Source organism: Geospiza fortis, unplaced genomic scaffold, assembly GCF_000277835.1.
Source record: "Geospiza fortis unplaced genomic scaffold, GeoFor_1.0 scaffold456, whole genome shotgun sequence".
In the NCBI taxonomy this organism is placed as follows: domain Eukaryota; kingdom Metazoa; phylum Chordata; class Aves; order Passeriformes; family Thraupidae; genus Geospiza; species Geospiza fortis.
The window spans coordinates 369,895-392,687 of record NW_005054462.1 but is presented as its reverse complement, the minus strand read 5'-3'; the positions used below and the strand labels follow the sequence as shown (position 1 = coordinate 392,687).

General features: G+C 36.9%; 1 protein-coding gene across 1 annotated transcript in view; it reads left to right on the top strand.

Moving 5' to 3' along the window:
• The window catches only part of SMARCA2 (SWI/SNF related, matrix associated, actin dependent regulator of chromatin, subfamily a, member 2), a 117,450-nt gene that overhangs the window by 18,206 nt on the left and 76,451 nt on the right, over nucleotides 1–22,793 (top strand). Inside the window, exons 3-8 of the mRNA XM_014309881.2 lie at nucleotides 3,498–3,621; nucleotides 13,060–13,389; nucleotides 14,232–14,333; nucleotides 15,790–16,039; nucleotides 21,023–21,149; nucleotides 22,404–22,577. Of these exons, the coding sequence (XP_014165356.1) occupies nucleotides 3,498–3,621; nucleotides 13,060–13,389; nucleotides 14,232–14,333; nucleotides 15,790–16,039; nucleotides 21,023–21,149; nucleotides 22,404–22,577 (1,107 nt within the window). The remainder of the gene's footprint in view (nucleotides 1–3,497; nucleotides 3,622–13,059; nucleotides 13,390–14,231; nucleotides 14,334–15,789; nucleotides 16,040–21,022; nucleotides 21,150–22,403; nucleotides 22,578–22,793) is intronic.

Sequence of the window (22,793 nt, the reverse complement as noted above, 5' to 3'; positions counted from 1 at the left end):
ACTGGATGTCCATCAGGGATGCATTGTTATGCTGTGTAGTTATGTAGTATGTTGTAGTAGTAATGTTGTAACAGTAGTTATGCTGTGTAGTTATGTGGCAGTTACATGACAACATGTTGCTGTTCGCCCTCTGTAATTCTGTTGTTTTAGAAGCTGTATGGTCTGCAAGAAAACTAGTCTCAGTACTCAGTCTTTGATTTTCAGGCTGGAGGGTTTTTTTGCTTGATGTTTTTTTTTAATAAGGTGGATTGAAACAACAAAAAAAAAAAAACCACCAGACACTCTAATGTCACAGTTTACTTGAAAATAGGTCAAACGGTGATGCATCTGTGAGAAGACCTTAGTTGCTAAATTCAGAGTAAAAAGCACTGTAGGCAAATTTTTCCTTATGCATTAGACATTATGTAAGTCTGCCAAGTCTATAGGCACGTGGTAGCCTACAGTTGAAGCTTATCCCTCATTCTTTTTCTGTAGTCATTATTTATTTGACCTGTTCAGTACTTTTTTCCTTACTTATGGGGACCAATCAAAATTCTAATTTCTACTCTAAGTTGACTATGTCTCAACTTCCTGTTTCCCTTCTGTTCTGTCACATTAGAAGACTAAAACAAGAAGAGTACCCCACTGTAATAGTAGTGCTTTATTGGTAATATAGGTTACTTATCCCAACAACATTTTTGTGGAAGATAGCTTTAATAACTTATAGAGGACTGAAGAATTTACAGAAATTACATTGTGTTTAGATCCTTCTGTAATTTTTAACCTGTTGCATAGATTTAAAGTTATCCTCTACCTCTGTAACTATACAGTGATTTAGAAAAGTTACCAAAAAAAGCTGTTCCTCAGTTCTTGTAGGCCACTGCTGTCCTCTGCTGAATTGTGTTCCCTATTGTATATGGTTTTTCCATAGCCAGTAGAGGTTCTTTTATAGAAATACATTCTTGGATGTGCCAGTCTCTGCATACATTAGCAATTATGTAGTCATTAAAACTAATTTTGACTTCACAGAAGTTCATGCCATCTTCATATTTTGTATTTTCTAGTAAAAAGCTGATTTATGCATTCTAATGAATTTAGTTTTCAGTTTTTTCACCACATAAGTAAATACACAGACGCAAACCCCTTTCTTCCTATATGTGTCATCTCCCTTCCATTAGAATTGAAGCATTTCAATTTGCTACACTTGTTTTTGTGTCTGTGTTTTTTAATAATACTTTTTTAACAAAAATCAGTTCTTGTGATCAATTATCTCCACAGAAGCATGCCTTGAATTAAAGTTTTCTTGCATAGTCATGTTACTACCTCTCTGTTCTTGATTGCTTTTAAAAAAAATTTGCTCTGCCAAAGGCCACATACTTGCTTTTCTTTTCTCTGTGGCTCTTTTTAAACTTGGCAGCTGCATGGGCAGCTCCTTTCCCCATGCTCTTTATGCTGGTACTTCTGATGTATGCATGCTGTGTGCCTTCTTGCTCCCATCTGAGCTGTTTGCGTTCCCGGAGTTTCATGGTTGCCACCTATTAGTGCAGTGAAACCCATCCCTGCAGTTACGGGGATGCCAAAAATGTACAGCTAGTCTTCTGTTCTGGAGATCAGATCAAGTTACCAGCAAGTCTCCTCCTCTTGGTAGCCATCAAGATACCACGGCAGCCAGCACATACTATGACAAAATAAGAATGCATCTGCTTTATAGGTGTTTTGGTTTCTGTAATAGTCAGCTCATGCAGACAGAATGTGAAGCGAGAGTTCTCTTCTGCACTGGCTGTCTTTGTAAGAAGGGGTGAAGAAAGAGGGAGGGATCTTCATGCCTCAGAAAAGGGCACTGGGGTTTACTCGGTTTGCAAAGTGGAACTATTTTTAATGCGTCAGTCATCTGTGCCTACATTTCTACGCCATATCCCAAGTTCTTGTATTTAAAAATAGCTTCTTGAGTAGTATGTATTTTTCTGATACAATTTCTTTTCACAAATATTTTTATACTGTCATGATAATTAAATGATTTGGTGAAACATGAAAAATCTATTTTATTTTTCCTTTTCTATAACTTTTCTATATATTTTATTTTTCCTTTTCTTTTATACTGTCATGATAATTATTTGGTGAAACATGAAAAATCTGTTTTATTTTTCCTTTTCTATAACTTTCCTCCTTTTAACCCAAACTCCTGATAAGAAAAACTGAAAGTGAAATCCTTAAGAAATGCTGAACAACAACAAAAAATTCTGTGTATTTAAAGCTGTTTTCAGTCTGATGATTGTACAAATCTGATGATTGTAATTGAAAGTAGAAATTTAATGTGAAGGGTTTATGAAAACTGAGATTTAGAATTATTTTTTCTTTTGTAGAAAGGGTGACCTTTGTTTAGTTCGTTGAAATTTAGTCATGTGCAACAAATTACTCAAAAATAAGAAATGTGACACTTCTTTTCTATGAGCTGATGTAGCTTCCTGCACACTTGTTTAATTAACTCCTTTCATTTTCCACTGGAATAAGTTATCTTTAGTCTCTTTTTAAAAAGAATTCTCAATAAAGAGATGTACATTTAGATAAAACAGACCACAAGGTCTCCATTCACAGTAGTGTTTGCAAGAGCAGCATTTAGTGTGCATGCACGCATGTGTTAGAATGGGACAGAGCTGTTTATTTCTGTAGAGAAAAGCTAAGTAAGTGATGCCGGTCTCCTCCTTGCTAACACAAAGCCTTACAGAGCTCTAAGTTAGGAATACAATAAAAGTTTTGCTTTCAATGGAAAACTTCATTGTTTCTTGGGACATCTTTCTTCCAATGTTACTTTTCCCTTGTTTTCACTTTCAGAACACTTCAGTTTTTATTATGGAGCCTTTTTCAGTGCCCAGAATGCTTTCAGCATGTTTTTCAGACTCCAGGCTATCTTTTCTACGCTCTCTAAGGAGAGCACTTTGAACTGTTCTGTGTCTGAAGTACCATGGGATCTCTAGTTTTAGAAGAGTGTATGAGGGGACAGGAGCTGTAGGGAGCACAAGTATTGTTTTCCCTTCCTTGACTGCCTATCCTTGTTTTTGTTACTTCCTGCAGTGTCACCCTTGTTTTTGAAGAGAAACAATGTTGTGACATTCCAGTAAAGCAATGACTAAAAGGGCAAAGTTTGGGCTAAAAATAACTCAAGTTAAGCCACAGGCTCTATTTTCATAAGTTAGTATGTATTACACTGCTTTGTAATATGAGGCCAATACAGGTTATGTGTTTGTATTTGGACAGTTTACCTCCCTGCCATTGCCAAACAGTTCATAAGGGGAAAAAAAAGGCAAAAAGGAAACAAGAGACAAGCAGTCTAACAGTGTTCTATGCTTCCCTAAATGTGTGATTTCAGGGCAGAGGTTCGTGGTTTTTTCTTATTTTGAATGACTGCTGAAAGAAGTTTTTCCTCTTCATATATTTGTTTAGATTTTGAGTTAGTCATTCATATTTTTAGAGTGGATTTATATCCTATCTCTCTCTAAATACTTATTTTGTTTTCACAGTCTATTGATGGCTTACATGAAAAAGGAATGGTTGAAGATGTTCACTGTGGCTCCATGAAGAGTATGCGACCTCCTCATCCTGGAATGGGTCCGCCTCAGAGTCCAATGGACCAGCATAGCCAAGGTTTATCCATACTGTGCATGCTCTATGATTTTGGTGCCTCTTGTTCCACAAAGAATCTGTAGTTCCATATCACAGATTGCCAGTTATTTCCCTTCAGCTTTGTTTGGAAAAGCTGAACAGGGCAAGGCAAATAGCTGAATTGCTTTGCTTTCTGGAGTGTCCATTAGGCATGTATTGGAGAAATGTTAAGGTTCAAGTCTGTGGTTGGGGCAAGTCTATCACAGATTTCAGTTTGCATCTCTAAAGAAAAGAAAACCACCAACTTACTTCTTATCTTATGTGGCTACTGTGAATGTAAATACATTTTAATATGATTTACTATCATCAAGTGCTGATCAAAGTACTTTCCAATGTTTTTTATGCCAGAAGATAGAAACTCTTTTTAACATATCGCTATTTGCCTTCTTTGTGTCTGGAGGTTGGAACATAAAAGGACATGCATTCTATGAGCAGCTTGGTATTCTGGAGATTTAACTGGAAACACCTGCTAGTATTAATAAGTTCAACAGCAGACAGAGCTTTCTATGTTGCATGCTTAATTATTTTACAGCAACTTCTGAAGAATCCCAAATGATATTAGTCTCTTGGTGTGGCACACTCTGTACGCATCTATTAGGAGGTGGTCCTGAACTTCTTTGTGCTTTTCAGTGGTATGTGACTGAAACTCTAGTCTGTAACTTGCCAGCTGAATCCCAGTCTGGGACCCAGATAATTAGAAAGTAATGTTTTTCCATTACACCTTTCAGTATCAATTAAGTAAAATAGAACTGACTTTGCAGAGACAAGTTCTTCATCAGGTAAAACTTCCTTGCTTGTTCATTTCAACAAAATGTAAGCATGATCGTCTGAGAGACAAATTTTGCTTGTCTTTGCATTTAGAGGACACTTTTGCTTGGTGCATTTGATCTAAAGACAACGATGGGACAATTCATATATTATGTACTGAAAATACAGGAGCATAAGTTGCAAATACTTCAAATACAAGTAGCTTCTGTTTTCTCCTTTTCTCTGCTGCCTCAGGTCAGATTTCCAGGTTATTTTGCACTGTAAAAATATGATTGATTGTATTAATAGTAACTTTGTCAGGATAGATACTGCAGATTCTTACTCTCTTTTTTTTGTATGCCAGCAACTGTTACAATGTAAACAAAGATTACTAGAGTTATGATGTGGAGCCGGCTTTTAAAAGAAGTGGTCAGAAAAATCACCCGATGTTTTAATATTCCAGATACTATTTTTGACATTATAGAGGACTGTTTTAGCTTTCATTGACTCTATGTCTCCATTTTTTTTTTGTTCTTACACAACTGTCTTTTCCACAAAAAAGTGGTGATGGCACTTGATGCTGTTCTGATACCTGCTGGGCAAAGTTCCATCTACTAGGCTTGTATGTTTTTGCCATTAGTGTCGAGGTCCAGGGTAGAAAACCAGGTTCCTTGATAGCCTGTCAGCCTATTAGATGCTTTTTGTCTGATTTCCCACAACATTAGAGAAAGTAGCACACTTGTATTTTTACAAATTTTGTGGAAATACGCAGTGTAGTTAAAGAGAGTTTACCCATGCCTATACTCTTGGCAGAAGGACAGTATGACTTCTCTGGGAATCCATGGAAGGATGCCTGGTAACTCTTGAAGTCCTGACAGAATCTTCGGTTGGGTATGGTAGAAACCAAGGCTTACTTTAACATTCACTTCCTCATGAATGTCTAATAGTTGAGCTTACAGTACACTGTTGTGTACAATTTTTAACAATGTAAATGTCAAGTGGAAATGAGACCTCATTAGTTCTAGGTCTGTTTTTTTCATGGCTTATTGTGTGTAGTCCTCAAGTTGAAGTAAATATGCACTAATTGATATTTTTGGGGGGCATTTGAGGGAAAGTAGCTGAATAAGTCCAAAACCTCAGGAAAGGGATCGCTTTAAATTTCCCCATTAATTTGAAAGCTTAGGGAGAATGGCCATGTGTCAGTAAATATTGTTGTAGGTAAAAGAAAAAATCGTCTCTCTTTATGTGTTTGTGGTGTTGTCTGTAATTCAGACCATCAAGAACAGTTTTCTGGAAAAATCACAGAATCCTAGAAATGTAGTATGGTTTGGGTTGAATGAGGACCTTTTAAAAGTCATTCTGTCCAACCCTTTTGCAGTGAACAGGGACATGTTCAATTAGATCAGAACCCTGTTGTTGTTCATAGTTGTTCAGTGCCCCATTGAAAGTGACTGTGAATGTTTCCAGGGATGGGGCGTCTACCAGCTGTTCTGAGCAATCTGGCCAGAGTTTCACCACCCTCTTTAAAAAAAAAAAAGTTTTCCTTACACCCAGTCTGAATTTATTGACTAAAACGGTTCCGCCTTGTCCCATAGTACTGTCCTTGTAAAAAGTCTCTTTTCAGCTTTCTTTTAAACCTCATTCAAGTATTGAAAGGCCACAATAAGATCTCCCTGGAACCTGCCTTTCTCAGCGGGAACAACTTCTACTCTCTCAGCCTGTCCTCACAGGAGAGCTGGTCCAATCCCTCTGATCATCTTTGTGGCTTCCTCTGAATCCTGTCCAACAGTTCCATGTCCTTCCTGTGCTGTGACCCCAGAGCTGGATGCAGTCCTGCAGGTAGGGTCTTGCCAGAGCAGAGCAGAGGGGCAGAATCGCTTCCCTGGCCCTGCTGCCCACACTGCTCTGGATGCAGCTCAGGATGCCATTGGCTTTCTGGGCTATGACCACACAACAATGACAGGTCATGTCAAGCTTCTCGTCCACCTGTATCCCCAAGCCCTACCCAGCAGGGCTGCTCTCAACCCCTTCATTCCCCAGTATGTATTGATACTGGGGTTTGTCTTGACCTTTGTGCAGAACCTTGCACTTGGACTTGTTAAACCTCATGAAGTTCAGGTTGTCACACTTCTTGAGCTTGTCCAAGTCCATGTGAATTGCATAAAGTCAGCCTTTAGTCTGGTAAATTTACTATTACATATTATGTAAATATGATACTATTATATTATTTTTATATATGAGTCAAACTAATCTGTCATTTTTCTGGAGGCCGTAAGCTAAGTTCCTTCATTAAAATGTCAACAGGTCTGATATAGTATTTGTACAGTTGTCAGGAAAAATTATCTTAGCCCATGTATGGGGCTTCTCTGTGCATTGTTAAAGCCAGTAGCATGATGATAGACACAACCTTGTCTGCCTGGTAGAGTTGTAAAAAATTCCTTGGCTTGTTACTGTATGATACTGTGATTTAAGACAAAGATATCGCTAAATAAAATCAATATAATCTGCATTAAATATATTATGATAATTAAATGACAAATTATAAACTTAACTGTAAGTAGAAGATGATCATCCAATTGTAGATTTTTCTAGTCTTTTAGAAGTCTGGTTTGGTTCAGTGCTGTTCAAGGTATTTGTGATCTGGAAAAAAGTTTGAAGTCAGTACAAATAAAAATTTTATATAACACAGAGGTTTAGCAGTGAATAATAAATGAGTTGGTTACAAAGGCTGATCGGAATCTGAGAAGAATGTACTTATTTTTCTAGCATAGGTTTTAGCACAGCCAAGAGCAATGCATGTTGTGGAGCGAAATAGTTTGCTGTGTAGTAGTATAAACTGTGTCATAAAAAGCAGTCTATACTGCTGAGAGGAGTATGTTTGTTTTATCCTAGAGAATGTTAAGCTCCATTTTTTAATTGGTCTGACGAGAGAGTTAAAAGAATACTTGATCAGTCTGCACATTCCCAGACAGTAAAAGGGTTTGCAGTTGATGAAGCCTTTAAAGGAAAAAAAACCAATAAGCAGTGTATTTTGCTATCTGCAAAATTACCTGCAAACCATTTGAATTCGAAATGCCTTCAAATAGCTGTATTTTACTTAATGAAGATATTTAACCTTTGGAACAAGGTTACCCAAGTATTTGTGGAAGGTTTTGTGTCATACAAAAGCTAAATCAGCACTGGATGTTTTTGTCATCTGTCCCATAGACCAAAGGGAGAAGTTTGTTTAGAGGTCAAGGATTGGTCCATTTTGGAAAAGTTAGGTAGACTATTGTAGCTGTAGTGGTCCCTCATTGACAGAAATCTGCCTGTTCACAGGCTCCAAGATTCTGAGAAGGACTGGTAAGCTACGCTGGAAAACAATATCTTTAAATTTTTTGACAATGGCAAGGTGGATAGTCTTCATAAAATACTTCAGTACTTAGAAATCTGGGTGGGATACTTGTGACGAATCCATAGGCTGTTGTCCTTCTGTATGCAGTTTACAATGGGAAGTGGTCACAAAATGAGATTTCATTTAAATGCCAGATATTCCAAGAGCAGTCTTTTTAGTTCTTCTTAGTAATTTTGTAAAAGAGGGAAAAAACTTATATCTAAGTACAAAAGTAAGATTTTTTTTATAAAATACATGCTTACAAATGTGGATGATAAATTAGAAGTAAATTGGCAAATGCACATGCAGTTGTAGATATGGTTATGTAAATCAAGCATACAGTTGTGAATGAACAAGAGAAAGTTAATACAGAATTTTGGAAGTAATGATGCTTATGTTAAGAAATAATTAACTATCCTTTTCTGAGGTGAAATGAATGATGAGCAAGTCAGAAACATTTGAAAGCTAAATCTGCAAGAACTGTGTCATTTTACTTAAGTGCCTGTTCACTGGTTGTATGGTAATTACTGTTCTGAGATTTTTGCATTTTTTTAACCAACAGTAATTACTAAGTTAACGTATGCAACTTTATTATTTAGTTTCTCTGTTTATTTTTTTATTGGTGCTCAGTGAGATGTGATTCATGCAGAAAGAATGTTTTACTAGCTCAGACAGGTCATCACATTTTTAATGTGTACTGCAATATAAGGATTTTCAGGAGTCTGAATAAATGGGGGAAAATACTATGAGTTGGTATATTTCTCCTCAGCAATTGCTTCTTCCAGTCTTACTACCAAATTGGAGAAAGGGTAACATTCCTGGCTAGTTTTGGTGACAGATTCTCTTTTCTTGAACTTATGTACAGTGATGCTCCTGTTTAGTGTTAATGCCTTTGTTTTGATGCTAACAGGTTAAATGAGTGGAAAATGCATTGCTCCAGCTTCATATTTAGCTGTTTAAATAGTAAGCTTACAAAATGTTGCTGATTTTGAATTTGGTTAGAAACTGTCTTCCGGCACGGTGAGTGAACTGCGGTGAATTCTGCAGTATTTATATGAGGAGTATGAAATTTACTGTAAATTGTTAAGCTCTTAAACAGTTACCCAACAGATTAAAATCATGGTTAGAATTGACTTTTGAAGGAGATTGGGTAGAAACTGGAAAGACAAGCCAATTATTTATATAAAATAAAATACTTGTATTATAAAAACTTCATAAAAATGTGTAAATGGACTGGAACAAACAATTTCTGTGGTTTTCTGTGATTTGTAAAAATTAAATGAAGTTACTGTGATACAGCAGTGAAATACAGACCAATTTGAATTGTTCTGCTGTCTTTTCTTGTTGTTTGTAAGTGGAAACGTAAGGGCTGAAGGAATTTAGCATTCTGGAGCTTGATCTATATTACTTTTTATTAGTCATGCAGTATTTTTTAACTTCTAGAATTCACTAATATACTGCTGCTTCGCAGGTAATGTTCATTGTCCCTACTGTTCTTAAATTAGTTGCATTTTACTTTTCTGGATTCATTCAGACTTCTAAAGATGAGAAAAGACCTGCCACCTTATTCATCTGCCTGCCAGTGTAAGACCTCTCAACAATTTTATTTCTGCAGTTCTAGTTGTAAATTACTTGCACACATGACCTCTCTTTCTTCTTTGTTCAGTTTCACAGTAACTGGTGTTAACCCTGGCCGCACTACCGAGAGGGAATTTTTATGTTTTGCTTGCCTTAGGAAAGTTTGTAGCTTCAATCTGACGTGGACATACTTTTCACTGTGTTCCAAAACACTGTGCTTTTGTACTGTGTGTGTGTACTTGATTCTTTTTCTTTGTTTTTTAAACTAACTTCAGTTGATGACTGTTAGTGAAGTGATAGTTCAGTGAGTTACAGAGCTGTATTTCTTCAGTCCTGTCTATATATTCCAAATCCAAAGATTTTCTTACATTCTTAAGTACAAATATACCTTTTCTGTTGGTTTTAGTATAAAGATGTGACCTATATGTTCCTCAGACACTTTCATTGTTTAAGACTTAGTAAATTTTAGTGGCAGTTCAAAACCTCTGTTGAACATTCCAGTGTTTGGTCTGCTAAAACTTTGATTTTTTTTCTGTATCTTTACTAGGTTTTTGAATTAATTTGTAGGTGTTCTTTCAATTTCATTATAGCATTACAAGTGTTGAAAAAAGGGTCTAAATTTTTAGCACTCTGATTTTCCAGCTTTAAAACAGAAAAGAAAGATGTTATTGTTTCTGTTATCTGAAGTGAAACAAAAAACAATTAAAGCAGAAACATTGTGTATGCACTGCCCTCCAATAGTACTTGGAGAAGCGTTAGAACTAGGATTTCCTTCAATGTTCATACTGTAAAGAATATGCATTGTTTATGACGTGCTGTGTTGTGTTTTTGCTGAACAAGTTGATGCCAAAGTGGGATTAAATATGTTTCTGATTATGCGTTCAGTTAGGAAAACTTGAGAAGGGTTTCTGATGCAACCTCTTCTATGACCCATTGAAGGATTATGGGAAAGACAGACAGGACTCTCCTCAAAGATGCGCAGTAAAAGCAGAGAAGTAATGTTTACAAATCGTGTAAGTGAAATTCTGATGGGACTTAAGGGAAAGGAAGTTCAGCATTAGAATGATTAGGGGTTACCATCATTTGAGGTTTTCAGAGCTCAGTTAGACAAAATCTGGAGAAACCTGATAAAGCTTAGAAATTACCACAATTTAAAATTATAGACAGGGTTGTTTGGCCTCCCTTTCCTGGTATTCTGTGTCTTGTTTGGAACTGTAGGTTACTGTTGTCCTTTTATAGTGGGACAATTTTAGGGGATGTTCTCATGTGCATGCTTATCTGTGTTAGAGTCTATGTGTAATAAGATAGGAAAAAAGCAAGTAGTATAAATCACTTTATTAGGTCAGGCTTGTGACTGTATCTTTTTTCACTGTCATAATATGAAAGTTTTCACACTTTAAAGAAAAATTTTCATATAGCATCACAAAATTTACCTTGTGTAAATGCCACATTTTAGCATCTTTACAAGAAGTTTGGAAGGATTTTGTTCTTTCCCGACTCTATAGAATTTTTTTTATTCTTCTTCTTGCCAAGCACAGTCTTCCATTATTAAAAATGCTAACGTGGAAGACTTGGAGGAAGAGAGAAGGTATAAGTAATAAATACATAATCGGAAAGATCAAAAAATGTCTGCTTTTGCAAACTCCTCTTTGCAAAACTTAGTCACAGACTTGGCAGCTTGAACTGTCAGGACTGAAAACAAATACACAACATCTTAGACTACCGTTCTAAACTTTATAGTCCAGATGCATTTCAAGATCTTGAGTCTGAAACATATCAGTCATTAAGGAATTTAAAACTTGGGCAGTATAACTTGATGAGGGACAGAAACCATTTTTTCAAAAGCAGTTCAGAAAACAATGTCATTCCAGTTAGGTGCCATTTAAAATAAAACCTGAGATTCAGAAATGTAATAATGGATAAACATTGCAATAAACCTCACTTTGTAGTATAAACCAGTAATGCAGTTGCATTTTTTTGTTTTGTTGTGGTATGATGGGTATTTTTTTAAGCAGTGTGCTCAGCAAGAGGGATTTGTAGCTTCCCCTCTTCTCTTAAAATAATAAAGAGATAAAAGTAAGTTATGGATAAGTGGAATAAACTTGAGTTATTTATCATACGTTTTATCACCAACAAGGGATGTGCAGACAATTTTTATATTGAACTAGTATATAGCTCCAGTAGTTCTAACTTTTTAATGTCTCTTTCTTCCTTTTCTTTAAACTTCTCCCCTCATTTTTCTCTTGAACTGTGTAACTTCTCTTATTCTTTCCAAAATCATCATCTTTTCCCATAGTCATCATCTTTAGTTTGAATGTTTCTGTCTTGTCTGATCCTTTCCTATCACAAATCCCCTTTTCCCCACTGTTATTCTATCTCATGTTGTTTGGGTTTTTTTAGGAAAACTGAAATCCTTTCTTTTTTTTTCTTCTGTCTCATACATTTACAATCTTTATTTAAATTGAGCATAAATTTCAGTTCTTTGGCACTCTAATCTTCACTGGTTAAAGTTCTAGTGACTTACAGCTCCCAGAGTTGAGAATGTGAGTGACTGTCGTCCCAGAGTTGAGAATGAACAGCGGAGACTACTTTGAGGTTTTGCCTATGTTGCCTTTACTGAAGGGTCAGTAAGAAAAGAGGAGCTAAAGGGCGAGCAAAATTTCTTCTGTGATCTGTACTACATACAGATGAAATAGAAGTCGTTTCACTTTAAAGTGACAGGAAAATTGGGAGAAGAGTAGATTGGGTGTCACATAATCATGAACTGAATCATGGTCTTTGGAGTTACGATCTTTGGCTTATGAACATGGAATATGAAAGTGAGCCAGAAGAGTTTAGATTTTTATGAATTTTTTTTAGACTTTTCCAATTTGTGAGAAGATTATTTGTGTTCCACAGTACCAGAGCAAAGTGAGTAAATATTGTTACCCCTTTTCCACTCTTGGTGGATAAAATCCCCAAAAACTAGCTGTCTGTTGTGCTTTTTGGAACTCAAGAAAATATGTAGTAGGTGTAATTAATATTCAGAATTAAAACCACTGCATTTTCAAGTGGTATAGTAAGATTTGAGCACTGTTCATTTCAGAACTGTGATTGCTCTTGACATAGTCTTTAGCAGCTTCTTCAGAGGGTGATTTTTGTGCTTGCAGTTATGTTTCAAGTTTTTGAGTATCCAGATGGCAAAAGGTATTGAACATAATCTTTGTATAAACTAAAGAGTAGTTGTATGGGAAGTGAATATCAATTATTTCTACTTCTGTATGTTGGTGAGTGTTGGCAAAGAGGGCCTGTAGAAGTGAATGGGTATTCCTTGATGTGTGTGCCTCAAAATAAACATAGGCTATTGAGCTGTAAACTAGGCAGACTTCACTGCATATGTTCTACAAATAAACATTTTTCCATAGTTCTAGTAAACAACACTATGTCCCCAGGCTTCTGTATTATATTTCATATTTTAGTTTGTCTTACTCCAAATATGCAGGTAATTGTTATGTTTAGGAATTATTGGACTAAATAACTGTAGTTCTTCTTAAAGAAGAGCTCCTGAGGCTATCTTGGTATCCCAGAGAACTTTGGATTGCACTTTCGTCGTCACAGAAAATGCTACAGCTATCCAGACCTGAGAAGAGATACTTTTATACTTTATGTACTGTTAAAATATTGGATGAAATTCAGGTTTAACTAGCAGAATGGTAACTTTATGATTCTTGTACCTGTTCTAGGTTATATGTCTCCACATCCATCTCCACTAGGAGCACCGGAGCATGTGTCCAGTCCAATGTCTGGAGGAGGTCCAACACCACCTCAGATGACTCCCAGTCAGCCAGGACCCATTATAGCAGGAGACCCACAAGTTATGAATCAGCCTAACAGAGGGCCTTCCCCTTTCAGCCCTGCACAGCTGCATCAACTGCGGGCTCAGATTCTAGCATACAAAATGCTGGCTAGGGGTCAGCCCTTGCCAGAAAACCTCCAGCTTGCTGTCCAGGGCAAGAGAACCCTGCCTGGCATTCAACAGCAGCAGCCTCCCAGTGCCTTCAACAGGCAGTCTGGTAAGTGAATCTTTGGTAAGAGTCATTGCTCAGGTAATTCTCGAAGTTCTACCTATGATAGTTTAAGAAATGGGTGCTGTGCAGGGCTGTAATTTGGAACTGTATTAAGCCTTAGCAAGTGCATAAAACACATCTGTTATTAAGAGGATATTGTCAAAATAGAATACTAATAACTGAAATAGAAGTTATTTCACTGTGAAGTACTGCATCTGTACGGGTATGCTTGACAGTTTTTGAATGTTAATTGTACTTTACTGATAGCAATTTCCCTTGTTTTCCTTATGGTGAACTTTCATTCTCCTGTTGCTATGCAGGAAAGTAGATAAATAATCTGGATCGAGTTGACTGATTATTTAGGTTGTTGAAAATAAACCACATACAGTGTGCTGTTAGGTGCAAAATATAAGAAAAAGAAAGTGTGCTTACTTTTTTCTCACAATGGTGATGGATGTTGCAGTGAGATAAGCAAGCACATTGTGGTCCTAAGAAAACTCTTACATTAAACACCCTGAACCTGTTAGTTTCTGAACACTTCCATTACTGCGTTTGTGTTGGAATCAAGGGTTAAGATGATACTGTTTCTTAAGTTTTAATAATGTCACTGTTCACTTCATTTTGGTGGATATGGCTTTGCTACCAATTAAGTTGGGTTTTTTCATTAAACATGATTTTAGGTATATATATGACTTTCATATGTATTAACGATAAAAACTACTTAAATCCTTACTTAATGAAGAAAAGCACTGCTTGCCTGAATAGACTAGCATACTACAAAACAATGATTTTTGAATCTTGGAAATAGTTTGTGTTTCAGCAAATTTTATTCCTCTGTCAAATTGCAGGTATTGGATTACATGCAATGAGTGGCACTGCTGCTGGACCAGGGGCTGCACCAGGGATGCCTGGACATGCAACTGCCATTACTCCTAAAACGTGGACTGAAGGTATAGTGGGAAAAAGATGTGGGGAAAAGTAAAAAGGAAAGGTAAAAAGTTGTGCAAGGAAAATAGTGTAACTTTAACTGAGTCAAAGATTTTAATCAAGGAATCTCTAACCTTTTATTCATTTGGAAGAGACCCACATGAAATTACTGCAATTTTTAGACAGACTGAACATGAAGCACCTTTTTGCAGTCAGAGTGAAATCTGTGTGTTTTCTGAGGAACATGCGTAAAACTTAATAAGTTATGTTCTGAGTATGCTTAATTGTAGCAAGCTTGTCTTTCACCTTTGCTACTGTAAAAGAAGTTTTCAAATCATGTTAGAATTATGCTGTTTCCTTCTGTATGTTTTGTTCTTTTGGAATCAAATTGCTTTGAACGATCAGTGCAATCTTTGAGATCAAATGAACACTGCAACTTTTTTCCCCGTGTCTTCAAATATATTTGTCATTCATTGCACAGTCATTCAGCTTCCTGGATTCCCTGAGAACTGAGGTTACACAGAGGATTTTGATGGGCTTGCTTTTTTTCCTTCGTATAAGCAGAAATGCAGTGTAGCTGCATACAGAATCTACAGCTTGTGCTCAAGTTCCTTTTCTGGAGTTTGATGCAGATGTGTGAATGACAAAATGGTGATCTCTGTATATTTCAGGATGTTGGTTTGAATCAAGGTTGATTACAAGATTGCAGGTGTACTTTGCAGTTGTTTTCCCCAGCTTAAATGACTATGACTCTTGAGATAATTAAGCAGCATCTTTATTTTAGCAATGTCTGTTAACAGTGAATTCTCGAATATCTGAATGCATGGGTAACTTGTCATAATGAAATTCTAAAGTCCATGACCTTTAGGGACTGTAAATGACAGGTACCATTTTCGTGTCGACTGAGGTGTTGCTTTTCAATGTGATTAGAATAATTGAGTTCCTGATACTTTAAATAAATAAAAATTAATAGGAGATCATAGTGAAACAAAAGCTATTTATATCTGGCAGGTATTTCTGAATACAGTTGTAAAAATTTTCATATGGTTATCAAGTTCTGGTAGAGGTCTGAAATCAGACCTAGTTCTACTTGTTGTCAGGTTGTGGTTAGGTGCTTTATTTTAACTGCAAGGATAGTGAACTAGACACAGAATTAGGTCTTGCATTTGGAAGAAGTCAGTTCTACAGCTGTTTCATTTCTGGTAACACTAGAATTAAAAGTCCACAGAAATAGTGAAAGAAACAGCCTTCATTATAAAATTTCATGTGTTTTGTTTTTCTTTTGGCCATTTCTTACAATGTATGGTATACCTGCATTTTAGTATGTCTGTTTCAAAAAACAGAGTGTCGTCTCAGTGTGACTTCTCTGGTGATTTTGAATGTTTACCTTACCTTCATGTCTTGTATTCAGAAAGCCATCTTGATTTTCTTCCTGCTTTCCATATTTCATGTTATGAATCAGTACTGTTTATGTTTCAGGCCAAGCCCCAGATATGAGTGTCTCCAATGTGCAGCAAAAGCTTCCAGCGCCAGCTCCTAGTGGGAGGCCTTCTCCTGCTCCTGCTGCCGCCCAGCCTGCTGCCACCATGCCTGGGCCCTCTGTACCACAGCCCCCTCCGGGACAACCTTCACCCATTGTCCAGCTGCAGCAGAAGCAGAACCGCATCAGCCCTATCCAGAAGCCACAAGGACTGGATCCTGTTGAAATACTCCAAGAACGCGAATATAGGTAAGAGTTTATAACAAGATGAAAATTATTCTTGTTTTTCACATCCTTAACTGGAACTCCTTACAATCAGCTACTGTAGTGGTAATAGTGTAAACAAAGTTTCCAGGGAAAGGCTGTATTACCAAGAAGTACACAAATATCAAACCAAATAATTATTTAATTCTACCCCAAATGATGAACTAGTGAAGCATACTGGCAGTATCACTGGAAACCATTTAAGTTTAAAGAGAAATCAATTTTGTGACCAAGGTTTTTAGAAGAGAACAGAGACGGCCAAAAGGCTGAAGAGTTGGTAACCACAGCAAAAGCACATTTTATGAATATGATGGATTTGTCTGGACAACCAAAGAGTGAAGAGAATAAGAAAGTCACAGGCAGGATTAGAAAAAAGTATACCATTTAGAAAAAGGTATACCAAGTTCAAAAATCGCTTCCCGAGTGTTCTGTTTAGATGATGAAGTATATTTGTTAAAAAGTATAGGGTAGAACATTTCTTTTGGTGTTAGAAGGAGACTTCTTCCCTCTTCACAGCATCAAGGCTATTTAATAACTGACCTTGAGAGTCTGCCAGGCAGAAGGATTCTGACCTGCACCTAAAATATGTTCCTGATGATTATCAGTCAGAGGAAAGTAATTGCACTCAGAGTACTACCTATTTTAGTTTAATGATGCATCTTGCATTGTTACTTTGAGTTTGTAGAGGAAGGTAGCCAAAAGGGATGGTGGTCTCACAGAAGACTGGTTTAGCAACTTTTGTTTTATGAAGGTAAAGCACCATGAAGCGCTTTTGGGTGTGATGCCATGCCCAGAATTCAGACCTTGATTACAGAAAAGCTGTTACTTTTTGTGTTAACTAATTCTATCAGTGCATTCTTGTTGTCATTCTGCCAGTCTTATATATACACCCTAGGACTGAATGGCTGTGTCTCTTTCAGCATGAGCAATCAGTATTTTCCAGCATCTTTTTCAGAAGCTTGTAGAACACACCATTTTACGGTTTCACAGTTACTCTGACAGAAGAATCGTAGCACTAACTTCAACCAAGAATCATATGGCCAGTATGATGCAATATTTTCTGCATCAATAAACCTCAAATTGTTACTCTTCCTGTTTTCAGCCCTGCTGTACTGCACTGTTTGTGCCAAGCTGTTATGTCTTAGTGTTCATAAACAGAGGAAAGTAATAAGTAACAAAAAATAAAGCTGACGCTTTTACTCCTAGAAAACCTGTTACAGATCCAGCATGTTAGGTTCTAAACACACTGGTGTTCTTGGCATAGTGAGATGAAAGTTTGATAGGGATTCTCCAGCAGAAGGATTTTCTATTTTACGGGATTTTTTCCTAGAACAGAGATAAAAGATCCAGACCTTTTTAATGTTGAACATAACTGGTGTTTAATTTTGCTTTGAGTTCCAGAATATGTAGAGCTCCTGGAAATCCTTTCATTACTTTAAACTGTGTAAGTAACATCAGACAAAAGTTTTGAAAAAGGCAGTTTCACAGCTTCTATGGTTTGAATGGTGCTGGATTTAGCTTTAATATAGGCAAGTTTAATTCAGAAATGTGTCTTCACAATTTCTTAATAAAAATGGAGCAGAAAAAAGCCAAAATAAACATCCTTATCCTGAAAACACTGAGGTTAGTGAAAGCTTTATGAAACAGTTGGCTCTTGAGATCTCACACTAAACCCTTTTAATAAAGGAGCATTATATCTTGAAAACCGTTTGAATTCCAGGTGGATCTCTGCATCCCTGCAGTCCCCCATGGGCTGCTGGGGCACAGCTGCCTCACCATCACCTGCACCATGAGCTGTGGGGGAATCTCAGCTCTGCTGCCTGTGGCCCTTCCTTCTCCACTGATCTTTATGTCTGCAGAGTTGTTCCTCTCACAGGTTCTCACACTGCTCTTCTGTAGCCACAATTAATCTGCCCGATAACTTACCCCCCCACCCCCTTCTTGAGTCTGCTATCACAGAAGCATTGCCACCATTTTTGATTGGCTCAGCCTTGACCAGTGGAGGGGTCTGTCCTGGATCTGGCTGATGTTGGCTCTACAGGATATAGGAAGACTTCTGACAGCTTCTCACAGAAGCCAGTGCTGTAGTCCTCCTGCTAGCAGTACCTAGCCATGCAAATCCAGTACATGTTTTTATAAAACTCTCCTTAATGCTTTCTTCAAAATAAAGTGCTGCTTTTTAGTCTCACTGAATAGCTGTCTTAAAGGCAATAATGCCTATAATTTAAAGTTGTTTTATTATGTTGAAAGGCTTTTTCCACCCTCATTCTCATTGCACATTAAAAAATAATACACTAGGAGATGTCCTGCAGATTGTACATGGTTTCTTTCCATTATCTGCGAAGTATTTTCTTAGGCACCTTCTTTACTGCCTGGCATCCATGCCAGACAGGTTTGATTGTACAACCATAACCTCTGCTGCTGACCTGAGTTAATGAGGAATGGGTGTGCATCACTTACTTTGCAAAGAGATCTCTGCGTACATTCAGTGGCCACTTTCTGCTTGGAAGTAGATTGCTGAACTGCAAAGATTAATTTATTACATCTCCTTTAAATGGTGAGATGATATACTTCAAGTGATTGTAAAAAGATCTAGGAAACTTCTTTCTTTGAATTCTCTTTACCTGACAGCTGTTGGCATTGTTCCATGAAAATAACAGTACAACAAACAGTGGTCACGTCCTTTAAAGACTAGAAGATGGCAGTGATGAGAGATAGCTCAAGCAGTTCTTCCATTCACATGACTTGGAATTCTTGAAAAACTCCTACTGACTACTGAAAGCATTATTATCATTACTCTGTTAGTACCATAGACAATACATATAAATAGTACTTCTGGGAGAGTATGACATTAAACTTCAAAGCTTTTTTTTTTTTTTTTTTTGTTCATACATAACTGATCTGGTTGTCATTTTCTTTATTTTTCCATACAGGTACTGTAGATTTCCTTTTACTACTTCAACTTCTATTGTTCTGGACTTTTTTTTAAATAGAGAACTGATCTGAGTTACAATTAGAGTTTTCTGAGGTAATATCTCTACTGACTTAGAAATACTGATGTTTTTGTTTGTATTCCTTCCCTCTGACAGGGTTGTTAAAGGAAGGGCAATCACCCACCAAAGCCTTGAATTGTGATTGTTTGTACCTCAGTGCATTTCAACATATGAAGGAAAATAGTTGAAGGAAAAGTTATCCTGGATATACTAATCTGCTGTATAATTTAAGGATAAAATTTCATGTGCATTCATTTCTGATCTGCTTTTTTTATAAGCTGAAGTTGAAAAAAAATTGTTAGCAGTGAAATGGGTATTATATGGGAGGGGCTGCATAATGGGATGTTGGTACATAATAAGCACACTCTGTGAGCTTTGATTATGTTTAGACATATCTCAAGAAACACGTATATTTGGATTTTAGTTACAAATTTTGTTGATAGAAATGCAGAGGCCAACCCACCTTTGGCAATTGCTTGGACTTCTATTATGTAAACTTTTACAACAGCAAGCATTTTTATATGTTTTATACCTGAATTGAAAGAAAAAAACCCAATTCTGACAGAACTAAGTCAGCATTTCACTTCATGTTTGTTTGGAAGTGACTCTTACAGTTAGTTATCTAAAACCGTAAGGTATGCCAGAGGGGACCTAGATTAACTTATCCGCATGTATAGTAAAAGAAGGAACATTCATTGCTAGTAAGAATGTAAAAGGAAATTGAAAATATGTTCAATATTCAGCTGCTTTAATAAATTCACAACTCAAAGGTTTGGAAAGGTTGTGACTGCTCCCTTAAGGTTTCATTAAAGTCAGGGAAACTGGTGTTTGGCTATAACTGTTTTGTAGGTGATAGTTTCAGGAGATACACCGCAGCTATTTGGGAAGGGAAAAAGAATTAAAAATAATTGTTGTGATACCCACACATGGATGCAATCCTGCAAGTGACACGTAGAACATATGATTTAGAGCAGCTTAGCTGCTTTTTTGTAGGAATGTACACTGGCTAGTACATCTCTCCAAGAAGCTGCTTAATTCTGAAGATTTTACATTCTTAGGTGAACTAAAATATCTTCTTACTAACTGGAGTGCCCAATTGTGCAAAATGTGAGCTTTTTTTGGTGTGGTATATAAACTGGAAATGGCAAAATAAGGCTGTGTCATTTTCTGAATGAAGACTTTTTCTGCAGGAATAATGAACTTTTCTGGACTGAGACAAGTATTTTCAGCTTTTAATTAAACGTTTTCTAGTTTAGAAATAACTCTTCTTGATTTGCTTTTCAGCCTGTATGACAAACATTACTTACCTAATTCTGCTTCAGTTTTTTACTCTCTTAAAGATACCAGTATAGTCTTCTGCAGTAATGCAGCATCACATCCTGTTTGTTGTTCCAGGAACTTCAGAATTCTTCTGGTAATATTAAAGTCAGAAAAAATCAAGTTCTGTCTATTAGTCCCTCTGTCTCTCTCTCTCTTGAATTTGCGAATGAATACAAAATACACTCTTCTAAAGGAAAAGTGAAGTAGAATTCAATTTGCAGTAGCAGCTGTATAGCTGCAAATACTTTATAAACAAACTTACTTTGTCAATAAAATAATGAAATAGAATTCCAGATAATAAGGCAAGTATAGTCTATGTTGTCACTGACTACACTGCATGAAAATAATACCCATCAAAGAAGCTTGAAAGCAGAATCCTAAATAGTATGTGTAAAATAGAATTCCCAAGTTTATTTTCACATATCTAGTTCCAGTTGAAAAGAAAAGCCAAGGGACATTTTGAACACTTGACAATTTATTTTCAAAGTGGAAAAAGATACCCAGTGTCATCTCTGCAAAAGCCTGTTAGCTCAGAAAAAAAAAACAAGAAAAAGACAAGTAAATGCCTGAGTTAAACTGACTATTTTTACTATCTAATTTTAGTAATGCCTTAGAGATTGCTTGTGGTGTCATACCCAGTTTTCTGATTTTGTAGACTTCAGGCTCGAATTGCTCACAGAATCCAGGAACTGGAGAACTTGCCTGGTTCTCTGCCCCCTGATCTGCGGACCAAAGCTACAGTGGAGTTGAAGGCCCTTCGGTTACTGAATTTCCAACGCCAGGTAATGCCATTTACTTGAGGAAGATTTTCATAGCGGTCACAGGCAAACCTGTTCCTGCAGCGAAGAGTGAACTGGAAAGAGATTTTGGGTTATTCCAAAGTGTAAGCAGATTGTGCATGAGAGCTGACGTAACCAACAAGCAAGTCACAGAAATGTTAGATTTTATTTTATTTTGGTAATAAAAATGTGCAGGGGCTGCTTTTATTCCTTGCTTTATCTTCCAGTGTAGAATGTGACCACAGAACTGTGTCTTTCGAAATGAACATGACATTGGTAGGAAGACAAAATAAGTTCTGGATAGACTGCAAGCTGATTTTCAGCACAGACCTTCTCAACAAATACCTCTTTCTGGACATACTTAGTATTTCCACAGGTCCCCTTGTTTTAATAGAAGTTGTGTGTTGGTGTTTTGTGTGGTATTTCTCTGTGATTTGTTTTTGGTGTTTCCACTATGCTACAGACTTTGAAAATGAAACACAGCAGGATCATACATAAAATAGAAGTTGAATGTTTAGTCCCTGTATCAGCAAATTAATTTCAGGAAAGGAATCAAACTGCCAGACTTCTATGGGCCTCTTGCCATTGGCTTTTACAGCTAGTTTGGAAGAACAAAGACGTGATTTGGCAGGTCAGCCAAAATACTTCCTGACAAAAGCCTTGGCAGGAGTTTTGCCATGGTGTCCTAGTCCTCCTTCCTTTCTACCCTTGGCACTCCTTTGTAATGAAGTTTTGTCAGAGGTCAGATGAAAAGCAGCAGGCTCTCCCTGCTCTACTGCTGGGACTATAGCAATGCTGTTCCAAGCTCTTAACATTTACCTCTCCCACCTGTCCTCTGTACAGCTGGCAGTGAAACAAATTGTCAGTTGCGTTCAAGTCCAGCGCTAGAAAATGTGTTATGTATGTGGTTCACTTGCATTTTATTTTGATGGTGTAACATCTTGGCTGGCCCCTTTTACTGTGGCAGGACAGTTCTTACCAGCATCTTGTAAAGAGGGAAGAAATTATGATTAAAAGTAATTAATGCTTTTGACCATTTTGAAGGTTAAAGTTTTTTGTTTAGGGTAACTGATGTACCTGTTGCAACTGTATCAATGCTGTATCTTTTCAGAACTATAATGAAAACGGATGAGGAGACTGCGATATATTTTGAATTGTTTGCTTTTTTACTCTGCCAGAACAGTGTTTAAAGTTGTTTTATTAAGAGCTATTATATTTTTTGAGTGTTTGTCTTTTCTCCCCTCCCTCCACTGGTAGTTAAGACAAGAGGTAGTAGCCTGTATGCGTCGTGACACAACACTGGAGACAGCACTGAACTCCAAAGCCTACAAACGAAGCAAGCGGCAGACTTTAAGAGAAGCTCGTATGACAGAAAAGCTTGAAAAACAGCAGAAGATAGAACAGGAGAGGAAGCGTAGGCAGAAGCACCAGGTATTTTAACTTATTAGGTGTTTGCTCCATGACAGAAATGCATTTTGCTTTGCTGTGCAGATATTCTCTTTTACATATTTTATTTACCTTTGGAGTTTTTAAAAAAACTCCAAGTGCTGTGATAAGTAATTGGAAGACTGTGAGATCAGAACTCCTACGTTCCTGATTTCAAATCCTTGCTAGGTCAGAGTGCCTGCACTAACTTGATTCTCTTTC